Source organism: Labrus bergylta, chromosome 19 (assembly GCF_963930695.1).
Source record: "Labrus bergylta chromosome 19, fLabBer1.1, whole genome shotgun sequence".
Taxonomy (NCBI): Eukaryota; Metazoa; Chordata; class Actinopteri; order Labriformes; family Labridae; genus Labrus; species Labrus bergylta.
The window spans coordinates 5,378,689-5,399,946 of NC_089213.1; the positions used below are offsets into that span (position 1 = coordinate 5,378,689).

A 21,258-nucleotide genomic window follows, 5' to 3' on the forward strand; every position below is an offset into this window, starting at 1 on the left:
CCAGATCTTTGAACATCTATGTGAAATTTCCCATGAGTCATTGCACTTCCTGTCATAAAGTGTCTTTGTCTGTTTTATAGCCCTTCCATTACGTTGTCTGTTGTACTGCCAGTTCCAGCTGAACAGAAAACAACCTGCTGGTTCGACCTTTCTAATGTGTCGTCTCCAAACACAGCGAGTCAGGAAAAAAAAACTCCATGAAAACTTTATTGACACTCCTGAGCAGCTCTGTGAACACGCCTCACTTCTCTGTATTCTCCCTCAGTATTGAACTTTGTGACTCACATTGATCGCCCTCATCCTGTCTCCTCTCTCTCTCTCTCTGTTGTTACTAAGTGATTACTCCATTGATCACCTCTCCTCTCTCTTCTCTCACTACAGAGAGCTCTCAGGATCTTCAGCGTGTCCATTAGTGGCCGTATTGGAGATCTTTACTTCTTAGAAACTGCGACTGAGTTAACTGTGAAGTTGTAAAGTTACATCTCAGTTTATATGCACTGAAAACGTCGGACTCCGTGTACCATGGTGCATTGCGGTTTGCCCCTGGTTTGGGGTTTTCATACACATCGTTGTGTCTAACCCTAGCCCTCTGAGGGAGCAGGTTTGTCTCCTTGTACGACTGAAGGATGGAGCATTGGTACATTTGTCTTTATACGACATGAACATCCTTCTTATTTTTGTTCTCTGCTGAGTCCTGAAGCTCTCAGCAGCTGTAGTCTTCGATCTGATGGACTCATCATGTACGTCATTGCACAAACTCGCCCTGTCTTTGCTGCATGCGTGCAAAAAAGGAGGATCACTCCGTCCCCCGTCCCACCTCCACAACATTCAGGTTGATAATATTCATACAAATATCGCAGCTTCAAACAGCAGTCTGAATTTGGCTACACTTTCAGTCGAGCGAGAAACAGGCAAATATGGTTTTAGCCACCTGCTAGCAACATGTCCACCCGTCAGACTGATCAGTCACACCCCAATTATGCATAACTCTAAGCATTCGTCCAATCGTCCATTGGTTGAGTTATAAAAGAAAATTCCCCCCTGTGCAGTGTGTGCCAATTAAGACATGAGCCATTTAGAACTAGACGTTCTGTTCCAGGCTGCAAACACAGCAGAGAGGAAACAATAAAAGCCATAAAGAGCAGACAAAGAGCATGAGTAAGGCACAAAGGAGTTAAAGCAAGACAGAAATGAAATCCATCAAACAATGAAAATGGAGAAAGTTAATAAACGATTTAAAAAAAATTATGCAATGAATGACCTTTCTCCTTCAAGTATTCATTTTAATTCAGGAGTTAAAGGTACTTTCAAGTTTTTTGGCCGTCCTAAGGTCAAGTCAAGTTTTTTATGAAGCACATTTCAGCAACAAGGCAATTCACACGAGACATCAGAAGCATCAAGACAAAGAGAGAAAGAAGCATGAGAATAGAAACTTGCATGTACCACAGACTCGCTCTGTCTTTGGTGAAAGTGCTTTTAGTCGTCCTCCTCTGAGCTGCGGAGTCACCTTGAATTAGTCGACCATTTAGTCGGTTTGGAAGATTTCAAAACGAGGATGAAGGAACATCTGACCGCTGTGTGCACATGTTCCTCTGCTTAACGCTTCTGATTTGTTTGATTGATGTCATTTCTGTTTATTGTCTGTCTTTAGTTCTCTGTGTGAAACTTTGTAAAACCAGATCTTGTATCCCAACGAGAATACTTTTGTGGCAAAATAAATTAAATATATAAATATGCTGCCAGTGTCTGGTGAAAATGATTCATCAGAGTGTCGACTATGCGTCTCTTCCCCTTTGGCAGATGTTTGGATCTGAAGTCGATTCTCAGAGGGACCAGCCGTTTTAAAAACTGTGATGTAATTTAGTGTCACATCAAAAATGTAGCGCAGTGAAGCTGTAACGTCCTGGAGGATTGTAAATGAATGTCTCGCTATAATTTCCTCTTTTTTTTTCCTGACTTAATAATTTGACTTGTCGGTCACCACATCTTCCATTTTTTTTAACTCCTCGCTTCATGCGTCTCTTCCCCTCAGGTTTGCCGTCATCGCCTCGGGCTGTGCCAGCTGTCCCAGGCTGGTGTGTCGCAGAGAAGGCTGCGGTGCCGAGTTCTGCTACCACTGCAAACAGGCCTGGCATCCCAACCAGACCTGCGACTCGGCCCGCCAACAGAGGGCGCAATCTCTGCACACACACAGCAACCACTCGCCCAGCTACACACAGGAGCAGGGACCCGGTGAGCACCTGGAAACGCGCACACACACACGCACACACACACACACACACCTCTCAGCCTCCCCAGAGAGCGTCTGGATCAAATGTAACCACAGTCTCACTCTTTCAAGCACACACACACACACACACACACACATGCACAATGTGCGTGTGTGTGTGTGTGTGTGTGTGTGTGTGTGTGTGTGCTTGTTGCAGACAGATAAAATCGTCTCCCACAGCATTTCCTTCTCGAAAATGTTTTCACACCTCAGAGAACTCTGTGCCTCTCGGTGTCTGTGTCTCCGTCAGTCTTCATCACATGTCAGTCACCTCGCTCTGAGTCAGTCTCGGCTCCCCGCTGTTCTTTCTGCTGAATGCGGCGTTCATCAGAGCGCGGAAACGCTATTTATACCGCGGTTACTGCTCTGCAGAGTTTTGTGACATCTTGTCATACTGTATTTTTAAACGGGATCGCTGAGAACGGGCTGCACAGTGTGGTCGTAACCCTCGTAGTGGCTACCTTTGGTCTCTTTTGTTTTGACAGTCTACTCAAAGTTGCTTGCTGCATTGCAGATATTTTGTACTTAAAGCCCTTTTTTTTGCTTTTCATAATAAAATGTTTATCTGGATTTGTCAGGTGAATGTGGCTCATAATGAGAGGAAGGAGATTTATTTTTGGGGCTGTTGTGTCCTTTATTTGACAGGACAGTGGATAGATTCAGAATCAGGGCGTGAGATAGAGAGTGGAATGACAGACGGGACCGGAGCCACAGGTCGGATTCAGAGCCGGGCCGATTAAAGCCTCTGTACATGGGGCGTGCACACTGACCACGAGGCCACCTCACTTTAACTATTAGTGTCTTGTTTGTAAAGAGAATGTTTACATCCTGATAGGGCCACCAAAAAGTATTTTCCAAGAGCCTCAGTCAGTACTTCTCTCATCCCAAACCTAAAAAAAGGGAACCAGGAGGCGATAAAAATGTAGCTTGAAAAGTTGAAAACATAGTCAGACACCAGGGAGAGAGAGAGAGAGAGAGAGAGAGGAATGAGATGTGGGAAACGAGCCAAAGGTCGGATTTGAACCTCGCGAGGACTAAAGCCTCTGTGCATTGGGTGCACACTAACTGCTAGGCTATCGCAACATAAGGTGATATTTTTGACTAGAACGTAGACACTTACACGTTCTATGATTTGAGTTTTTTGCAGTGTATCTATACTGGTAAAGAGCCAAGTGATGGTTAGCTTAGCATAAAGGCTGGAAGCATGAACTTCTAAGACAAACATTCAGTGTGATGATGTTTGAATTGTTTAGGAAGAAGAGCTGACTTTGGGATAATTGGACTGAACTGAGCTAGCTCTTCCCCCTGTTTGCAGTCTTTGTGCTAAGCTACACTAACCATCTCCTTTCTGCAGCCTTTTGCCAGAGTTTGGCGGTTGTGCTTGAACGTTTTTGTTGTTGTCATGACAGATACAAAGAGAAACATCCAAACAGTCCTCCGCCCTTGTGCGTGCAAACATCCTTACATGTGTTGGTGTGTCTTTTATTCCATTTTGATTAAATATCTATTAGCTAAATCCCTCCAGCTGTCCTCCGACTCTCTCTGTCTCTCCTTAACTCACCGCTTCCACTCCGCCTCTCTCTGCCAACTCTTCACAAGATCTGACATCAATCCAGGAGACTGAGACTGAGTCATAAAAAAAAAAACCCAGGCCGCTCCCTCTTTATCTGTCTGTCTGAGCGTTTAACACCTGCCACTTAGTCAACAGTTTACAGACAAATGTACGGAGACAGAAGAAGAAGAAACGGGAGGGAAGGGAAGGAGAGATAACAGAAGGATTGATGATAGAAGAAGAAAGAGAGTAATGGATCAGACGAGTGCAGCAGTTTGTCCTCTGATGCTTTTTAAAGGAAAAAGATCCAGGAAGTAAAAAAAAAAAAAAAAAACCCAAAAAAACAGTTTACTTTGTGTTTGAAATCTGGATGCTGGGAACAGTCTCTGCTCTTTAAAGGGCATTTTGGCATTTTAACTTGAAGAGACTGTGGCAGATGTTTGTGTGTGTGTGTGTGTGTGCGTGTGTAGTTTTAATGTTTGTTATTCTGCTGACACGCCTCAACAAACTCTCATGTCTCACTTTCCCCCGTGCGTTCCCTTCCTCTGACTTTGGTGCCGACTGAAAAAGGGAAATCGACGACTTAATGGAACTGCTTTGAATTTTTCTTGTATAAGATTCCTCTGGATTTTTTTTAAATTTTACCTGGGGGGGGTTAACATCTCATTTCTCAGCAAATCAAAGCAGCTCTTAACCTTCTTTTCAGATTGAACTCTTAACTGTGCTCACAATCAGCTCAGAGGATTTAACCCAGCGTTGCAGCTCAGATGCTCTCACACACAGACTGTATGAAACCTGGACGTAGTCACGGTGGCGTCCTCAAAGGATTTGATGGCGGCCACCATCTTCAAACATAAGCCCTTTTTCAGACAAGAATGTTTGACTCGTTTTCATTAAACCAGATGCTAAGAATTAAGCATGGAGCAGTGTTTGTGAGAGTTTGATGACCCCAGAGGATTCAACAATAAGTGTTTATTTATTTTATTTAAGGGCCATGACGTCATTTCTTTCTAACTGAGTCACTGGGAATGTTTTGAAATCGTGGCCGAGTTTCAAACCATTAATCCGTTTGGTCAGTACTCCAGGGGGATGTTTGGACTTTAAGGAACTGTTGACATAGTGAGAAGTCAACTGTTTGACTTTATTTCTGAGCAATCTGTGAAACTAAGGCCAGGAGCTGGTTGGTTTAGCTTAGCATAGAATCTGGAATAAAGGGGAACAAATTGCCTTGCTGGCCACGTCATAATCATTTATAAAATCATGATATTAAGTGAATATTTTTAAATATATCGACTTTTCTTTGAACCCGTTTTCACCCACACAGAGAAAAGAGAAAGTTAAAGACAAGAAGAGCTCAAAATGTCTTGATGTTTACTATCTGCTGACCCCGTCCCTGCTTCTGTCCTCAGCTGATGACATCAAGCCGTGCCCTCGCTGTGGTGCCTACATCATCAAGATGAATGACGGGAGCTGCAATCACATGACCTGCGCCGTGTGCGGCTGCGAGTTCTGCTGGCTCTGCATGAAGGAGATCTCCGACCTGCACTACCTCAGTCCTTCCGGCTGCACCTTCTGGGGGAAGAAGCCATGGAGCAGGAAGAAGAAGATACTGTGGCAGCTGGGCACTCTGATCGGAGCTCCGGTCGGAATCACTCTCATCGCGGGCATCGCTGTTCCCGCCATGGTCATCGGTATCCCCGTTTATGTCGGCCGCAAGGTGAGACACCTTGAGACTTTTCCTAGTTACTTCAGTTTGTGGCATTTTCTGTTTTACTCGACTGTAAAAATACTTTTAATTAGAGTACATAATGACCCGGTTCAATGTGCACAACCTAAAGAAAATGATCTGCATGTGACTCCCTCCACTTTCTGCAGAATAACTGACGACAGGTTTTCACTTTGTGTCACTATCAATCAGAATTTTATGTACTTTTTTTGTTTGTTGATAATTAAAACAAAAGCCTTCTTTGGACACGATGCAGGGCTCAAACATGTTCAGTCAGAAATTCATCAAAACTCACTTTGAAACTAAATCCAGAACCTCCCTGTCAAACAGAAATCAGGCCAACTCCACGTCTTTGAGTGAAAGCTAACACAAGGTCCCTCGTTTTGGAAGGAGCTTTATCCGTGTGTTATTTCACTTCACTATGGTCATATTTTCGTCACCTTGCGGCCAAATTTGCCGGTTTGATTTGCGTCCAAGCGCTGAATTGTCTCCACTCCCTAACTCACCTGCTGCGCTGTCTTTGGCTCGGGGAAACACATCCACTCCCCGCCAAGAAACGTCCCGAGTCGACCAAAACATCAAGACCAGTCAGAGGACCAGCTCTCTGCAGACATGGTCACAACCACACATGTACCGAGGCCCAGAAGTGATGATTGAATGGCTTTACTTTAATTCAATTTTTCATGAAAAGCTCTTGACTCCATCTATAAAGAGAAACCGACAAGTTGGGAAACACTATTTATGTGTTTGAAGTCTTAATCTGACACTTTGTTATCTTTATTCAATCCTATATACACGAGGACATTGGTTCCCATAGTGGGGTCCAGACCCTCTTTGGGGGGGCGTCAAAGATCTCAAGTTGGGGGGAGGCTGTGTTTCCTCTGAAGTCATAAAAATATGAACTTAAATCATGATGACACATTTACTGGATGGTTTTCCTTTGTTTATAGCTAAGATGCCAGCAACACTTTTTTAAGCCTCAGGGTCACTTTCATGACGTTTCTACTCCAGAAATCAGAAGTGGAAAACCACAGAGCTGTGAACTTACACACTCTCATACAAACACACACACACACACACACACACACACACACACACACACACACACACACACACACACACTCTCACAGTTTACAGCACACACACAGCCCTTCTTTCTCAACCCTCCTCCAGTGATTATCTGGAGTTTTAAACAATGCAGAACAGAAAACATTTTCTAAGTTTCAGTTTGAAAAGCTGGTTTTCTTAGAAAGAAAGTACCTTCGTTTTTCTTTTCAGCGTCACAGAAAAGCTTCCAATCACACCGACAACACTGACCTAAAGAAAAAGACTTCTGCTCTTTAAAATCAGAACACTAGACAAACTAAGTGTCTCGTATTGTCTGAATTTAATGACGTGAGGTCATTAAGGAATATTAAACAATGAAAAAATATAAAGACTATATATGTAAAGACGAAATATATCAACTGTAATGAACAAGTTACTGCATCTGAGTTAAAATACAAAAAACACATCAGAAAACTTGTAAAATATTTCTGTTTAAGTTTTCAAATGTCAAGAGCTCTACAGCTTTTACAACAAAGATTTGCAAAATCAACCACTCGAGTTAAGGTAACTGATACATCCTCCTGAATAATACGAGTCCTTGGATTATTCAGGAGGATGTAGCCGTTACTTTAATTGGACCAGAAACAAACGGGACACCACACAGTTCAAATTAAGATTTTAAACGCCCTCCAAAGTAATCAAAGAAACAAATGAAACCAAAGGGACTGGAGACTAAAAAGGACAAAAGATAGAAAGGTGTTGAGGTGTTGACCTCCCCCTGAAACTACCTAAGAAAACGAACCCACAGGGGCGCTGGTGGTGTAGTGGAGAGGCTGTAGTCCACCAAGCGGGCGGCCCAGGTTCAAATCCTCCCTTCCTCCGCTCTCTCTCACTCTCTCCCTGGTTTCTGACTCTACCCACTGTCCTGTCTCTACAATGAAGACAAAAAGCCCAAAAACAAATCTTTTAAGAAAACTAAACTACTGAAGAAAAAAAATAGAACTAAAGGGTATCTCCAGCCCAAAGTAAAATATCCAAACCCAGTAATCTAAACATGCATGAGTAAGAAATACCTGAGAAGTGGAAAAAGAGACGGAGCCTAAGACTTAATGTTATTATTATAATTGATTTACAAGTTACTGGAATCAGAAACAGCACGTCTTCTTCTCCTTTGAACTCGATGACTGCACCGTTGAAAGCAGCTCTGGTGTCTGTGTGTGTTTCATTATTTCATGTTTGTGTAACGGTGTGTACTGAAGGCCGATGGTCTTTCAAAATATCTGCAAGAGGAAGAAATGACTCGACAAGGGCTGCTTGGACGCTCTGTAGCACCCCCTAGTGGAGAACAGTGGAACAACACGTTCAACACTGCAGACCTTGAAAATTCTGAATGTGGTTATTTACTGTAAATGAGTTTTAAATATGAGTATTCATAATCAGTGAGAGTCAGATTAGTATTTAACCTCCAGCCCTGCCTGTGCTAACCTGCGGCGTCTCTCTCCTTCTGCTGCAGATCCACGCCCACTACGAGCTGAAGAAGTCGTCTCGTCACAGAAGGAACCTGGCCATCACAGGGGGCGTGGCCTTGTCCATCGTCACAGCCCCAGTCATCGCAGCTGTCAGCGTGGGTAAGAAGCTCGACGGGGCCGTCAGTGATTATTATTCGCTGTGAAGGTGTCGGGATGACGACCAAAAAAAAAACCAAACAGCAGGGAGACACACTGCTGTTCACCGTGAAGAAGACAGGAAGAGATTCTGTTGAATAAAACATACACAGGGATTTCTATTTATGCTTTCATAGAATAGAATTGAATAGAAAAGAGTAGAATATAATTAGAAAAAAAACATTTTATGTAAAAATCGAGAGCTCTTTCACTCTTTCAATGCCAAATGGAGCAGCAAGAAATTCAGCCAGTCTCACTGAGTAGATCCTGAAGTATGGACTAATTAAAAGTAGACTTTGAATCATGAATTATGAATCCAGAATCGCTTTGAATCAAAAATAGATTCTGAATGGAATCGTGACCCCAAGAATCAAAATCGAAATTGAATCATGAGACACTCAAAGATTACCCTAACTATAACAGAGTAGAGTAGAAAGGATAATTTACTTCTTAAATACATCTTTGGTAGCCAGAGGGACCCTATAGCGCCTCCCAGAGCGCTACAGTCATAAAACGTAAAGCTACAACCTGACAAGAGATAACAGATTTTAAGAAATGCAGGCTTGAACTACGGGAAAATCTATCTCTAATAAAACTATCAGAAAATGTTTATTCTTTATTATCTTTTTCTTGCGTCATGAACCAAACTTTATTTATTTTTACAGGGTTAGACATTTCACAGTAAAGCCGTCACACACATGTTTTTAATTAGAAGAAGAAGAAAGAAATGGCGCTACGAATCAAAATCTACTTCTTCAAAGTTCTCTGTTAAGCTAATTTACAAAAAATGTGAATTACAGTATAAGGGTTTGGGTGATAAAGGTGTTAATGTAGTTCGATGTGATTGTTTTCAGGTATCGGCGTTCCCATCATGCTGGCCTACGTGTACGGCGTGGTGCCCATCTCTCTGTGTCGGGGGGGAGGCTGTGGTGTCAGCAGGGGGAAGGGGCGAGGAGTGCGCATCGACTTTGATGAAGACGATGGTCCAATCACAGGTGAGGACACAAAACTACATTTACAATTAATTAAATGTCAACTTTTTCATTTGTACTAAAAAACATTCTCTTTAAAATGTTTCAGTGGCGGATGCGTGGCGAGCCCTGAAGTCGCCCAGCCTGGGAGAGAGCAGTCTGGACGGGGCGGTTAGTGGGATGAGCACCACCTCCCCCAGCGAGGGGCTCTCCGTGGCCCCCGGGACTCTGGGGGACACTCCCCACTTTAACACCCTGGCGGGCGGCGCCCTGGGGACACGCACCAGCAAATACAGCAGGTGAGGAAGAGCTGAGGTCAGAGTTCAGGGGTTTCTGTTCTTTCCTGTTCTGCTCTAATGTCGTTGTAGTGTAGTTGTTAAAAAAATATTTATTAAGGACTGCAGGTCATCTTTGTGACCATCTTTTGAGCTGTTTTTTGAGAAAGGATGCAGCTGTTCATTGTCTTGCAAATTGAGTTGGTAGCGAAACAAGAATCTCCACCAGAATGACTTTAAGAGAGACACAACATTACAAAATAAACCTGCAAATCTCTGATTCTCTTAAACCCATACCTCCCCCCCCCCCCATTTCCCGTTCCCAGTGGGTCTGTTTCTGAAATCAAAGAAGGTGATAGAAAAAACAGTTTTAGTCTGTGTGCACGATCAGACAGATCAGTGTTATTGATCATGTTTGTTCTCCTCCAGGTTGGAGGTGCAGGCGGGAGAGCTGGCTAAAGAGTCCGCTCAGAGGGAGACGGGCAGCCTGGGAGCAGGGAGCGACTGCGCCAGCACCCGAGGGATGGCCGGATCTATAATCTCCTCCTACACACTACCTGACAGGTGACCCTTTACTCTTCTTCTCTGGTGTCTTTGACCTCTTTCTCTCGCCTTGCCATACAACATGTTTAATACTTCTTCACACACTCTCTGTGAGTTGTGTTAGCTGTCTGAGGTTCAAGTCATCTTCTAGTCAACATACTTTCTAAATAATATTTTTAATAAATATTAGAATCCATGTTTAGCAGGAATGGCCTAAAGGCTCAACAGTCTTTAGATGTTTGATCTAAACACAGGAAGTGTCTCACTGGGCCTGACTTGTTGTGAATCTCTGCAGGGACTGCACCAACCTGGAGATCCAGGTGGACATCGAGACCAAACCCAGCCATCTCTGCCTGACCAGCGAAGAGGACCTAACCCCGCCTCCCGGCTCTGCTGCCATGGCGACCGTCTCAGGAGGGGAGGAGCCCCAGGACTGCAGCTCCAGGAGGGGCGGGGCTTTGTCCGGCTCTGCGTTGGGACTGTCTGCAGGCGCGTCGATCCGGGAGGGGCTCCGAGACGTCACGCTGGCCCAGCCGGAGAGCATCCGCAGCGACCTGGAGATGTCGGACACTCAGTCGGACGACATCGCAGAGCTGACATCCGACGACTGTGACTCCCCACACCCGAAAAGCTGTCACCTGGCCGCCGGCCAGCAGGCCCAGCCCCCCTCCTGCCGAGCCCTAAACCCCCCCGAAGGCCTTCACTGTCCCGCAGACAGCAACGTCATCCTCTACGTCTGAGAGAAACGCTGCTCTCAGGATTGCACAAAAAACTAACACCCCCCCGCAAAGATTACACATTTATCCTCCTCTTCTTCATCATGGCTTTTTCTCTTTATTTCTGGTTTGCTGCTTCTGTGACTCACACACACACACACACACACACACACACACACACACACACACACACACACACACACCGTCTTCAACACAAACAGTTTGCTTACTTTTGTCCGTCTGTCTTATCTTTCTACCTGTCAATCTCCTCACTGAGAACATTGTCAGGGTTCTACCTCTGAGATTTCTAACACGATGATTTATGTTTACTCCTCGGTGCAAATGCCTTGGCTACTTAAGCAAAAAAAAAAAGAAAAGAAAAAAAAAGAGGTACACATTTTCCAGAAGAAATCTCAAAATTAAAAGACAAGGTGATAAGTCACCGAGCACAGCAGAAGGAGGATCGCTTGCATAGGACGACGGGGATGTTTATAACAATGTGTGAATGAATGTGGACTTTACTATCGTGGCTTTATTTCTCCTCTCTCTCTCTCTCTCTCTCTCTCTCTCTCTCTCTCTTCTATTTATATTCAGATGACCTTGAATTTGAATATTTCCTGTGTGCATGAGTCTGCCTGAGTCTGGTGTGAGAGGATGAAGAAGAAGGCAGTGAGATTCTGTCACTGGCGGGGAAAGTTAAAGTTTACTTGAGAGGAGGAAGCTGCACTGAAATCTCATTTTCCCTGCACGGAGGAGGACGAGGAGGAGGAGGAGGAGGAGGAGGAGGAGGAGGAGGAGGAGGAGGAGGAGGAGGATGCAGTGTTTGGAATTAAAGAAAATAAGTGATTGAGTTCTGACAATGACTTGGAGAGAGAGGCGCTGAGGTTTAACTGCACTGAGAGAAGCCGTTTTCCTCTATTTTTATTTTTTTTTTACCTTTTAGGACCTCTTTCAGGCTTGTCTTTTATGTATTTGCACTGAGATGATCGGACATATTTATTGTTTTACAAATAATCCACGGTGCGTAAGGCAAGATATATGCCACATCTTTGACGTATCAAACTAAATTATCAAAACATTTTCAGCACTTAACCGGAGAGATACACTTTAATGTCCTCGTAGGGACTTTTGTCTCGGCGTTGTCCTGCATGTTTACAGAGAATAAAACAAACTCTAACAGAAACACACAATTACTTTGACTTGAAGTAGAAAAAAACACTTTTACACAATTACATTAACAATATTTGTTTTTTTAGATATATTTTTGGGCTATTTGCCTTTATTTGATCAGACAGTGGACAGAGTTGGTAATCAGGGAGAGAGAGAGAGAGAGTGTAGGGAATGAGCTGCAGGTCAGATGGACTACAGCCTCCGTACATTGGGTGCAACCTAACCGCTAAGCCGCCTGCGCCCCGTATTGAAAAAGTGTTTGATCTGCAGTTGTCTTCATTTTTAAGTTTTGTTGATGAGTGCTCTCTTTTTGAACAAGAGGTTTAAGACAAACAATCGGCAGATTAAAAAAAACAGCAAACTGTCACTTTCTCAAAAAATTAAAACCCGAGATCATCTCTAAACATTTTAGACAAACTGGCGTCTGACCGCTTTTTCTCTGGTAGGGATGATGAACACTTGACTTCCCCGCTGACACTGTCTCTCTCTCTCTCTTACCCAATCCTGCTCCCTCGTCATTGTCAGAACTCTCTCCTGATTGGTCCTTGAGTGTGTGTGTGTCTCTTGTGACACACACACCCAGCCGGTTTTGGTCTTTGATGTGGTTACTGGCAATCTGACCCACTTGAATGTTCTGTGTGTTTGTGTGTGTGCGTGTGCGTGTGTGTGTGTGTGTGTGTGTGCGTGTGCGTGTGCGTGTGTGTGTGTACAGACTCTTTCTGAATGTATTTGTTGGTCTCACTTGTTGTTTTTTTTGAATGAGCACTTGTGCACTTTATCTGAATTGATCTTATTTATCTTTTATTTTTTGTTGCTTTTCATCCTGTGTTGCTCTGAGTGAGTTTACTCCAGTTTCATACTGAAAGTCTGTGGTACAACCAAAATAAATCACCCCCTGAAGGCCTTTTATGTTGGATGTAACTAACGAAGAGTTTGGCTCCAGAATCATCTATAATCATTCTCCAAGATAAATGCTCTGTCATGTTTATTATTCTGTATTTTTAAGGTCACTCTGTGGGTTTATATCAACTCTATGATCCTCTAATTATCCTGTTTTTTTATCTCTAACTTCATCATTTTGTATTTTACCAATCATCTCTTTTTGGTCTTTTGGAGCCAAACTCTTCAAACATCAACGCCGATAAGCTCTTTTTTAATCATGCTCACCTGCCTGAATTGTTTCTTAGCTTTGTATCACCTCTGTGCTTCAGTTTCACAAACGGCTCCCTCCAGGTTTTCCTTTTAATCGGAAAAGGAATCAACTCGGGAGCCTTTCTCATCTCAGAGTAGCTTTATGGATTTAGCTGCTTATAGAAGTTGGCGGTGCTTTGTTTGGTCTGCACTTATCACTCGTTTCCGCCTCTCTGCCTGTGAGAAAACACGAGAATGTACCACAGACGGAGCGCCCACAGGTGGTCCGGTCATGATTTTGGGAAGGTTTTAGAGTATATAGATAGCAATATTTAAGTGTTATTATATTGTTTGTGTATTTCCTGTCACTGTTAAAAGCCCCTGCGCTGTGTGGGGTTCTACATGCAGGACTGTGAAAGACGACTTGTGGACCTTTGGGGAAGAATAAATAAAACACAATCTGATGTTGCACCAAAGCATTGCGTTGTGGTTTATTACACCGTGCACAACAGAAACTAACAAAACTGTTTCTCTGTCATTCTTTGATCATCTACACCGGGAATGAAATCATCACAGTATGCAGCCCTTTACTGAAATGGAAGAAGTCTTAATAACAATAACTTTATTTATACAGCACCTTTAAAAACACGGGTTAACAAAGTGCTGTGACTTACAGAAAAAGCATTAAAAAACAAAGAGCATCAACGACAGCAAGAATATAGACAACGCAAAATAACCAGGATAATAAAAAACAACCCAAACACATAAGAACCAGTACAGCAAAATACCCAACAAAGATATTTAACCATCATAAGAACCCGTACAGCAAAAAGCTCAGCTCAGTTTAAGTTAAGATCTCAAAGAGGCTGCAAAAAAAAAGAAAAACCTTGTTGTAGTTGTCACTGTTTTCTTACATATGCTGGTAAGGATGGAGTTGTTGATCTGGATATGAGCACCTCTGGCCTTGTGCCGACCACCATTAAGGTAAAGCAAGATTATTCCTATAGCAGGTTTGACGCAACAGGGTTCTTCAAAGTGCTTCACACAAGACTTCCAACACATCGAGACAAAGAGGAAAAATGAACAAAAATAAAATATAATGAATCAGTTTCAAACAAAATAGTAAAAGTTACAGTACAGTGTTATAGTTAAACTGGGTATTAACATTAAAATGTCCCCTCTCATTTCAAAACAAATGTATAATTTAATTTCATATTTAATTGTTCCACTCATGGAAATACTCACAGCCTTCCACAACACACGTGAACCATGTACTGTCTCCCAAATAGCAACCAACACTACAGCAACAGCAAAAATATAAATAAATAAAGGAAAAAACACCAAAAACACACTCGCTGCCAGTTTAATAAAGTCTAATAATTCTCTCCTTATTCATTTTCTTAAATTCAAATGGACTCATACAGCTCTTCAAATCAAATCCAAGACCTACAAGAGGATATAAGATTCTTAAGAGAAAGTATCATTTATTAGAAACAGTATTTTACTGAATTAAAGGCCTTAACCAGCAGACGGCAGCATTGGGACTCTCCACAGTACAGGTTCTTGTTCTTACGACACATCCGTCCACTTTACGCTCGCCTTGACGTCAGCCGTAAAGTGAAACGTGTGAAGTCGGAGGAAGGTTAAAGTGAGCCCTGCTAAACACGGTAAATATGTGTTTTTATGCGCAATTCTTACATTTTAGCGACTCGTTAGTTATAATGATGTATTGTAGAAATGATATGTGGTTACAAAAATACCAGAAGTGTGTAAATATTGTGTCGTAAAAGCTAAACGGACAAGGTTAGTCAGTTCTCTGTTATCGTTAGCTTCAGCTTTAGCTACAGAGAGCTAGCTGGCTAATCTTCAGTTCAGTGTTTACATAATTAAATTACATAATTAAATTACATAATTACATTTATTCAGCTACAAATTAAAGTATTTCACTGTGTACCAGTGTCTCTAATTAATTAATGTCGTTTTATATGTAATTTATCTTCAAGAGTATTTACAGTAACAGGTTGTCTTATTGTCATTATAAATTATAGAATAGAATAGAATAGAATATTATAGAGTAGAATAGAATAGAATTACTTTATTGATCCCAAAGTGGGAAATTGTGGCGTCACAGCAGCAGGTTATCCAAACACACAATATGAGTAAAAAACACAATGTTAGCAAATCTAAACACAATATGATATTAAATACAAAGTAAATAAGTACTAAAAATATCAAAACTAAGAATGTGAATATATACAACCAGGATTTAACTGAGCATTACTAGTCTTAAATATGGAAGATTAAATATTAAAGATTAAATGTAAATGTGATAAAACAGAGTTATAAATGGACAGTATTGACATAAGTTAAAGTGCATGAGTGTAAACATATTATAAGCAGAAACTATTCAACATAACGGTGAGTAGACAGACAAATGAAGTGAACATGAGTGCAGGGATAATTTGTAAATGTAACATGTGCAGAACAGATTACAGTAAAGGAGAGACAGATATTATCATGATGACAGTTCTCTGCTCACAAGAGGTGAGCTGTTGTACAGAGTTGTTACTATAGTATAGTAAATATGAAAATAAGTTATGTTTAATTTTTTTATTTCATTCAAAGAAACAATAAAGTTCAGAAAAACAAACATAAAATCTCAAATTTTGAATGAAAAGGAGCAGAAAGAAGACTTATCTTACATATTTTTTATTTTTTATTGAACCAGGAAAAAGTCTCATTTTCCAAGACAGACAGCAGCAACATTACAGGGTTTCATAAAACACTTAACAACAATGAACATAAATACATGAATCACAAAAAGAACCATTCTTTAGAATCTGTCAGAAGTCATCAGCAACAAAGCGATCAAAAGGGGCAAATACGAGTTAGTTAAAACATCTACAGTCAGATGTTTCATTAAGACCACCTTTAAAAACATTCAGGGAAACCAGCTCCTGAAGATTTAAAGTATCTTCCGACCGATTTGCCCTTTTTCCTATTTCAGTACGGGCTTTAGGGATGGTTAGAAGGCGTAAATCCTGCGAGCGAGGACGGTAACTTCCATTACTTTTTTGAAGTATGTAGCTCTGTAGGTAGGATGGAAGCAGACCGAGAATACCCTTATAAATAAGAATATTCCAGTGATTTAGTCTACGTGCAGACAAGGCAGTCCAACCAACCAATAATATCTGCCCCTCTTTCACAAAACTTTAACTAAAACAAAACAGAACACTTAATTCAAAAACAATTAAAATTAAATTGGCTGCAGGCAAACACAGCCACTGGCAGCCCCACTGTAAGTCCTCCTTACCAATTCATTTTACACCGTACAAAGCATATCACAATACATTTTTGTTACAGCATCACGAAACAAAACAGTATCTCACTGACATATTTCCACATATTTATTCAACAAACTGACTTTAATTTTTCTTTTAAATATCATGTTTTATTTTGATTCTTTAGTTTCTCTGTTGCGATTGTTCCATAAATCGATTTCCTTTCACAGTAAAACAACGTTCCCTCAGTTTGGTTCTGAATCTCGGTTTATTAAAGATCTCTGTTCCTTTTGAATTATTTTAAATTATATATTTTTGTGTGTATCAGTATTTATTATTCTATGCAAATACAAATCAGACTTGTGTACCCCTTGGTGTGACTTCTGCCAGCTGTAAGATTATCATGAATGATTGAAGGTTATGATAAATCGTTGTATTCATGTTTATTTGTATTGTGACATTAATGGAGCAGATATATAAACACACATTACAGCATGTATAGCCTAAAGTGATTTGTGTTGCCGTCCCTGGATTGGCCTTTAAGATGCATCAACTCAACCACAGATAAACAAGAAACAGAACAAGCACAACAACAAACGACAGGATAAAAAGTATCATACATTAAAACAGTAAAACAGGAAGTAACTGCAATCACAGTTATTTGACAGATATTAGGGCTGGGCAATATGGACCAAAACTCATATCTACATATTGTTTAGTTGAATGGCGATACTCGATATCGTTATGTATTTTATTAACAGTGAAAACACATGGAAAATAAACTATCTGTTTGTGAATTTAAAAAGTAATATTATATAATAAAAATACAATAATAAAAATGTTCCTTAAATACAATAAGAGAGAGAGAGAGGAGGAGGAGGGTTAAGAGGGACAGAAAGTCAGTCATCATCAGTGAGATGAGAAAAAGATGACCTGGCACCTCTGTGACGTTATTTTAATGCAACATAAACTATATCGATATTAACAACATTGTCTTGCACTATATCTTGTTTGAAAATATATTGATATATCTTAAAAACTTGATATATTGCCCAGCCCTAATAGATATTGAGATCACAATTATTAAATATGATTACTCGTTGACTTTGACAAACAAGCAGCTAATGAGAATAAAAAGGTGTTAATATATAATAATAATAAATAAATACATATAAATGAACTGTGATTGTGAGGTAGTGGGGGAAAGGACTCTTGTGGCTAAAATATAGAACAACAGACACTTTGAAATGTTGACCACACATGACAAAACAAGAGCAACACAGCATGCAGCACAGTTATCGTTTTATCTCGATTATCTTGTTTTCATGATCATGGGAGGCTAAAACCATAATTGAGAATGCAACTTGATTAATTGCGCAGCTATTGGATCTGTTTGAGATCTACAGGTAAAGTATTCCAGGCGTTTTATGATTTATGAAATTGCTTCAGGTGTTTTAGAGCCTGATAGTCTCAGTGGAGCCACGACGTCACAAAGTACCTGAAAGGCCTGATGATTTAAACATTTATCTATGAGTTTAAGAGGCTAATGTGTCCCTGTTCCCCGCCTCCTGATAATCCCTGTGTTTCCACTCCACCCCTCTGCACTGCTCCTCCAACAGCATCATGCCGTTTGTGGACATCCAGTCGCGGCTCGGCATCAACTTGGACCGCTGGATGCTGGTGCAGAGCGGACCACAGCCAAACAATAGACCGGCACGCTGCCACGCCTTCGAGAAGGAGTGGATTGAATGCGCTCACGGCATCGGGCAGACCCGCGCCAAGCAGGAGTGCAAGCTGGAGTTTGAGGACTTCTACGAGTGCATGCACAGGCAGAAGACGGTAAGTGTCCATAGATGCTCCTGTCACTGTGTGTGACTGTTTCACCTCTTATCAGACTTCATTCTTCAACATCATCCCGCTGTCTTCATGTTCGGCACTAGTGATTCGATAATTGTATCACACGCGTTAGGATGGGTTAGGGTTAGAGTAGGGATGAAAATATGTTGCTGTATCAATATTTAATCCCATTCCTACTTCATATACATTCTTGTATACGATCATGGGTCAATTGTTTTTAATAAGGATTTTGGTTAAGGAAAGCAATATATGGGGAGCTTGTGGGGTAGTTGTTGCTGCGTGCAACCCATGTATGGAGGCTGTAGTCCTCCATGCAGATGGCCCGGGTTCAAATCTGCCCTGTGGCTCCTTTCCCGCGTGTTCCCCACTCTCTCTCTCCCTGATTTCTAACTCTGTCCTATCTCTAAATAAAGGCCTAAAAAAAGCCCCAAAATAAACCTTTTAAAGAAAAACGGAAAGCAATATTTGTAACCTGACTTGTTCTAATCAAAGCTGGGTAAAGGTTTGAGATATTAACTCTTCATGAATCATCTATTCTTCACTCTCAGAGGTGCTGTGAGGTCAACCAGTAGAGTTCAAACACGGGACTCTGTGGCCTCCACTGCTGTACAAAATGTTCTAATACGATACTTTCACTCAATTAAAGCAAATATCATAGTCTAAGTAGTCCTGTTAACCCGAGAAACATTCACCCTGTGCTTGTATCTGATCTTGAACAGAGTCTGGTGTGATGGATCTGAGGGAGATAGAAAAAGGAGGACATGTTGATCAGAAATTATAAAAATCTTTATTATTCTTAAATGACTATAAATTTAAAAAGAAAACAAGCATCCAGGTCTGATACTCTACAAACAATCAATACAACGATCCCTTACATAGAGTCAGAGTTGATGTGAGCTCGGCCTTAAAGGCAACATGACTCAGCAGAGGAGAGACTGACAGACGCTCTGCCGGCTCTCTGTGAACGAGCTGCAGCAGCAGGAACTTTCTGTCTGCGTCCACACTCACTCACAGATCTCCTCTCGTCTCATTCTGTCAGAGGACGGCGCTGACGCAGGACGACGTGCTGATTTGAGATAAACGATAGGAAAGTTTAGAGTCGGGCTAAACGCTCATGTCGTGTTGTCTGCTGAGTCATGGTCTGGAAACAAGACAAGTTAAATGTATTTCCCTTTTTCAATTTTCCAATTCATTAAATTATTATTATTTTTTTAAAGTTTGTAATGGTCATATCCAAACGTTGTTCTGTTGCCGTCTTTCTTGATCCCATACGTCTCACGACACATCTGTAGACTCGGTGTCCTCTCCTCTCTCCGTCTCTGCATCCCGTCCTAAACTTCTCTCTCCTCCTCGTCCTCCTGCAGCACCAGCGGCTGTATGCCATCCGTCAGCAGCGAGCAAAGATGATCAAGGAGGGGACGTACACGCCTCCACCGCACCACACCGGAGAAAAAGAGGACCAGGCACCCTGAAGTCTGCACTTCTCTTCTTGTTTATAATCAGAGATCCATATTTCCTGTTCACCTGTGCAAGTTTGCAAATAAATGTTATCGTCCACTATCCTCTTCTTCTGCTCTCTTCCTTCACTTTGACTTACGCTATATAAGTCTAATGTATTATTATCATTATTAAAAATATACACAATATGAACAAAAATACAAACGTAGCTAAATGAGGAGACCATGTCTGGAATAGAGGCTGATATTTAAGGATTTTTTAAAAAACTTAACATCATAAAATGTTGAACTCTCAAGATAACAGGGAGGGCTGGCCCTGCCAAATTTTAACATGTACTTTTGGTCCTTTGTGTTACGTCCTCTCTCTACATGGTTCAATCCTAGCTCCTCTGTCGCTTGGAGACCAATTGAGGAGAATATTTCGCTACCTCATAGGTTGCAGGACCTAGTGTATTCCAACATCCCTTTGAAAAAAGCCAAATTGCGTCTAGGACCTATAATTTAATTTCTGCTTACAACCTACCGTACTGTCATGAGACATGTCCACTCAGACCTTCAGTGGCACAGTCATTCACCTATATTCAACAATTTCTCGCTTCTTACTGCTAATATACCTTTCTCTTTCTCACGTCGGAGGAGCAGGGGAATTCATGTTTTAAAAGGGGAAGATGTTTTTTGTACATTTCTAAATAAAACATTGATCACCAAAATAAAATGTTGAACTCTCAGGAACAGCACAGTAATATATTTCTATTTTCTATTAAATGTTTTCCGTCTCCCGGCCTATTGTGGACTGTTGGCATCGTGTTAACCGCCACAAATAGTCGTTGAATTGATCAGTTGATACTCAGAAAACTCATTTCAGTCTGTGTTCAAGCAGAAACATCAAACATGTCCTCGCTGCAGCCTCCTGCTTTTGAGCATTTGCTGCTCTGTTGTCACTTCAGACAACAGATGAAGAGTCTTTGAGGTTTGTGGTGTTGTGGTCGGACAAAAGAAGCAAAATCAAGACATCACTTTCAGGCTCTGGAAAAACTGTGGTAAGCGTTTTTCATAATATTTCTCATTAGATAGACTAAAGGATTAATTCTGAATAAAACCAGCAGACTAAGCACTATTTAAATCATTGTTAGCAGAAATGCTAAGTCAACCGGTTTGTTCATTATTGGCCTGATGAAGCAATGCAGTATAAATGTCCCAAATCCTCGTGCTCTAGTTATGAAATATAATTCAAACCTGTGATTGAAGTGTAGCTGTGATGTGAGGGATGATGTGTAACCGGTTGTGCGTCTGCTGGACATTGGAGGGTGTGTTTGTGTATCTCCAGAGGCGCTGTGTGTCACCAGGCAAGGCAGACAACTGCTTGGGGCCCCAGACCGGTAGTGGGGCCCTGAGGGTTGACAGACTTAAATCAAAGCAGTGGCCCAAAATGTGCAAATTTGGCAATGACAGTAGGAACACTCCCTAAGGGGGCCCCATCAGCAAGCACTCGCTCTTGTTGCCCTGCTAAGCATTGCATGCAATACCGCTGTGAAAAACAGAGTTTGTCAATGAAAGTCAACAAAGAAAAAGGAAGAGGAAATATCTGTTTATTTTTAG

The 21,258-nt window shown here is 41.5% G+C and overlaps 2 protein-coding genes across 2 annotated transcripts in view; both read left to right on the forward strand.

Moving 5' to 3' along the window:
• rnf19b (ring finger protein 19B) overlaps positions 1-13,540 on the forward strand; it is a 38,517-nt gene extending 24,977 nt beyond the window's left edge. The window contains exons 3-9 of the mRNA XM_065947964.1: positions 2,033-2,232; positions 5,231-5,538; positions 8,108-8,222; positions 9,113-9,253; positions 9,339-9,528; positions 9,934-10,068; positions 10,343-13,540. Of these exons, the coding sequence (XP_065804036.1) occupies positions 2,033-2,232; positions 5,231-5,538; positions 8,108-8,222; positions 9,113-9,253; positions 9,339-9,528; positions 9,934-10,068; positions 10,343-10,787 (1,534 nt within the window). The 3' untranslated portion in view covers positions 10,788-13,540. The remainder of the gene's footprint in view (positions 1-2,032; positions 2,233-5,230; positions 5,539-8,107; positions 8,223-9,112; positions 9,254-9,338; positions 9,529-9,933; positions 10,069-10,342) is intronic.
• A 1,064-nt stretch (positions 13,541-14,604) lies between these two features.
• ndufs5 (NADH:ubiquinone oxidoreductase subunit S5) lies at positions 14,605-19,762 on the forward strand. Its single transcript, XM_020647235.3, has 3 exons — positions 14,605-14,731; positions 17,965-18,184; positions 19,567-19,762. The coding sequence occupies exons 2-3, from the start codon at positions 17,969-17,971 to the stop codon at positions 19,672-19,674; spliced, it is 324 nt and encodes a 107-aa protein (XP_020502891.1). The 5' UTR covers positions 14,605-14,731; positions 17,965-17,968; the 3' UTR covers positions 19,675-19,762.
• Positions 19,763-21,258: the final 1,496 nt, after the last annotated feature.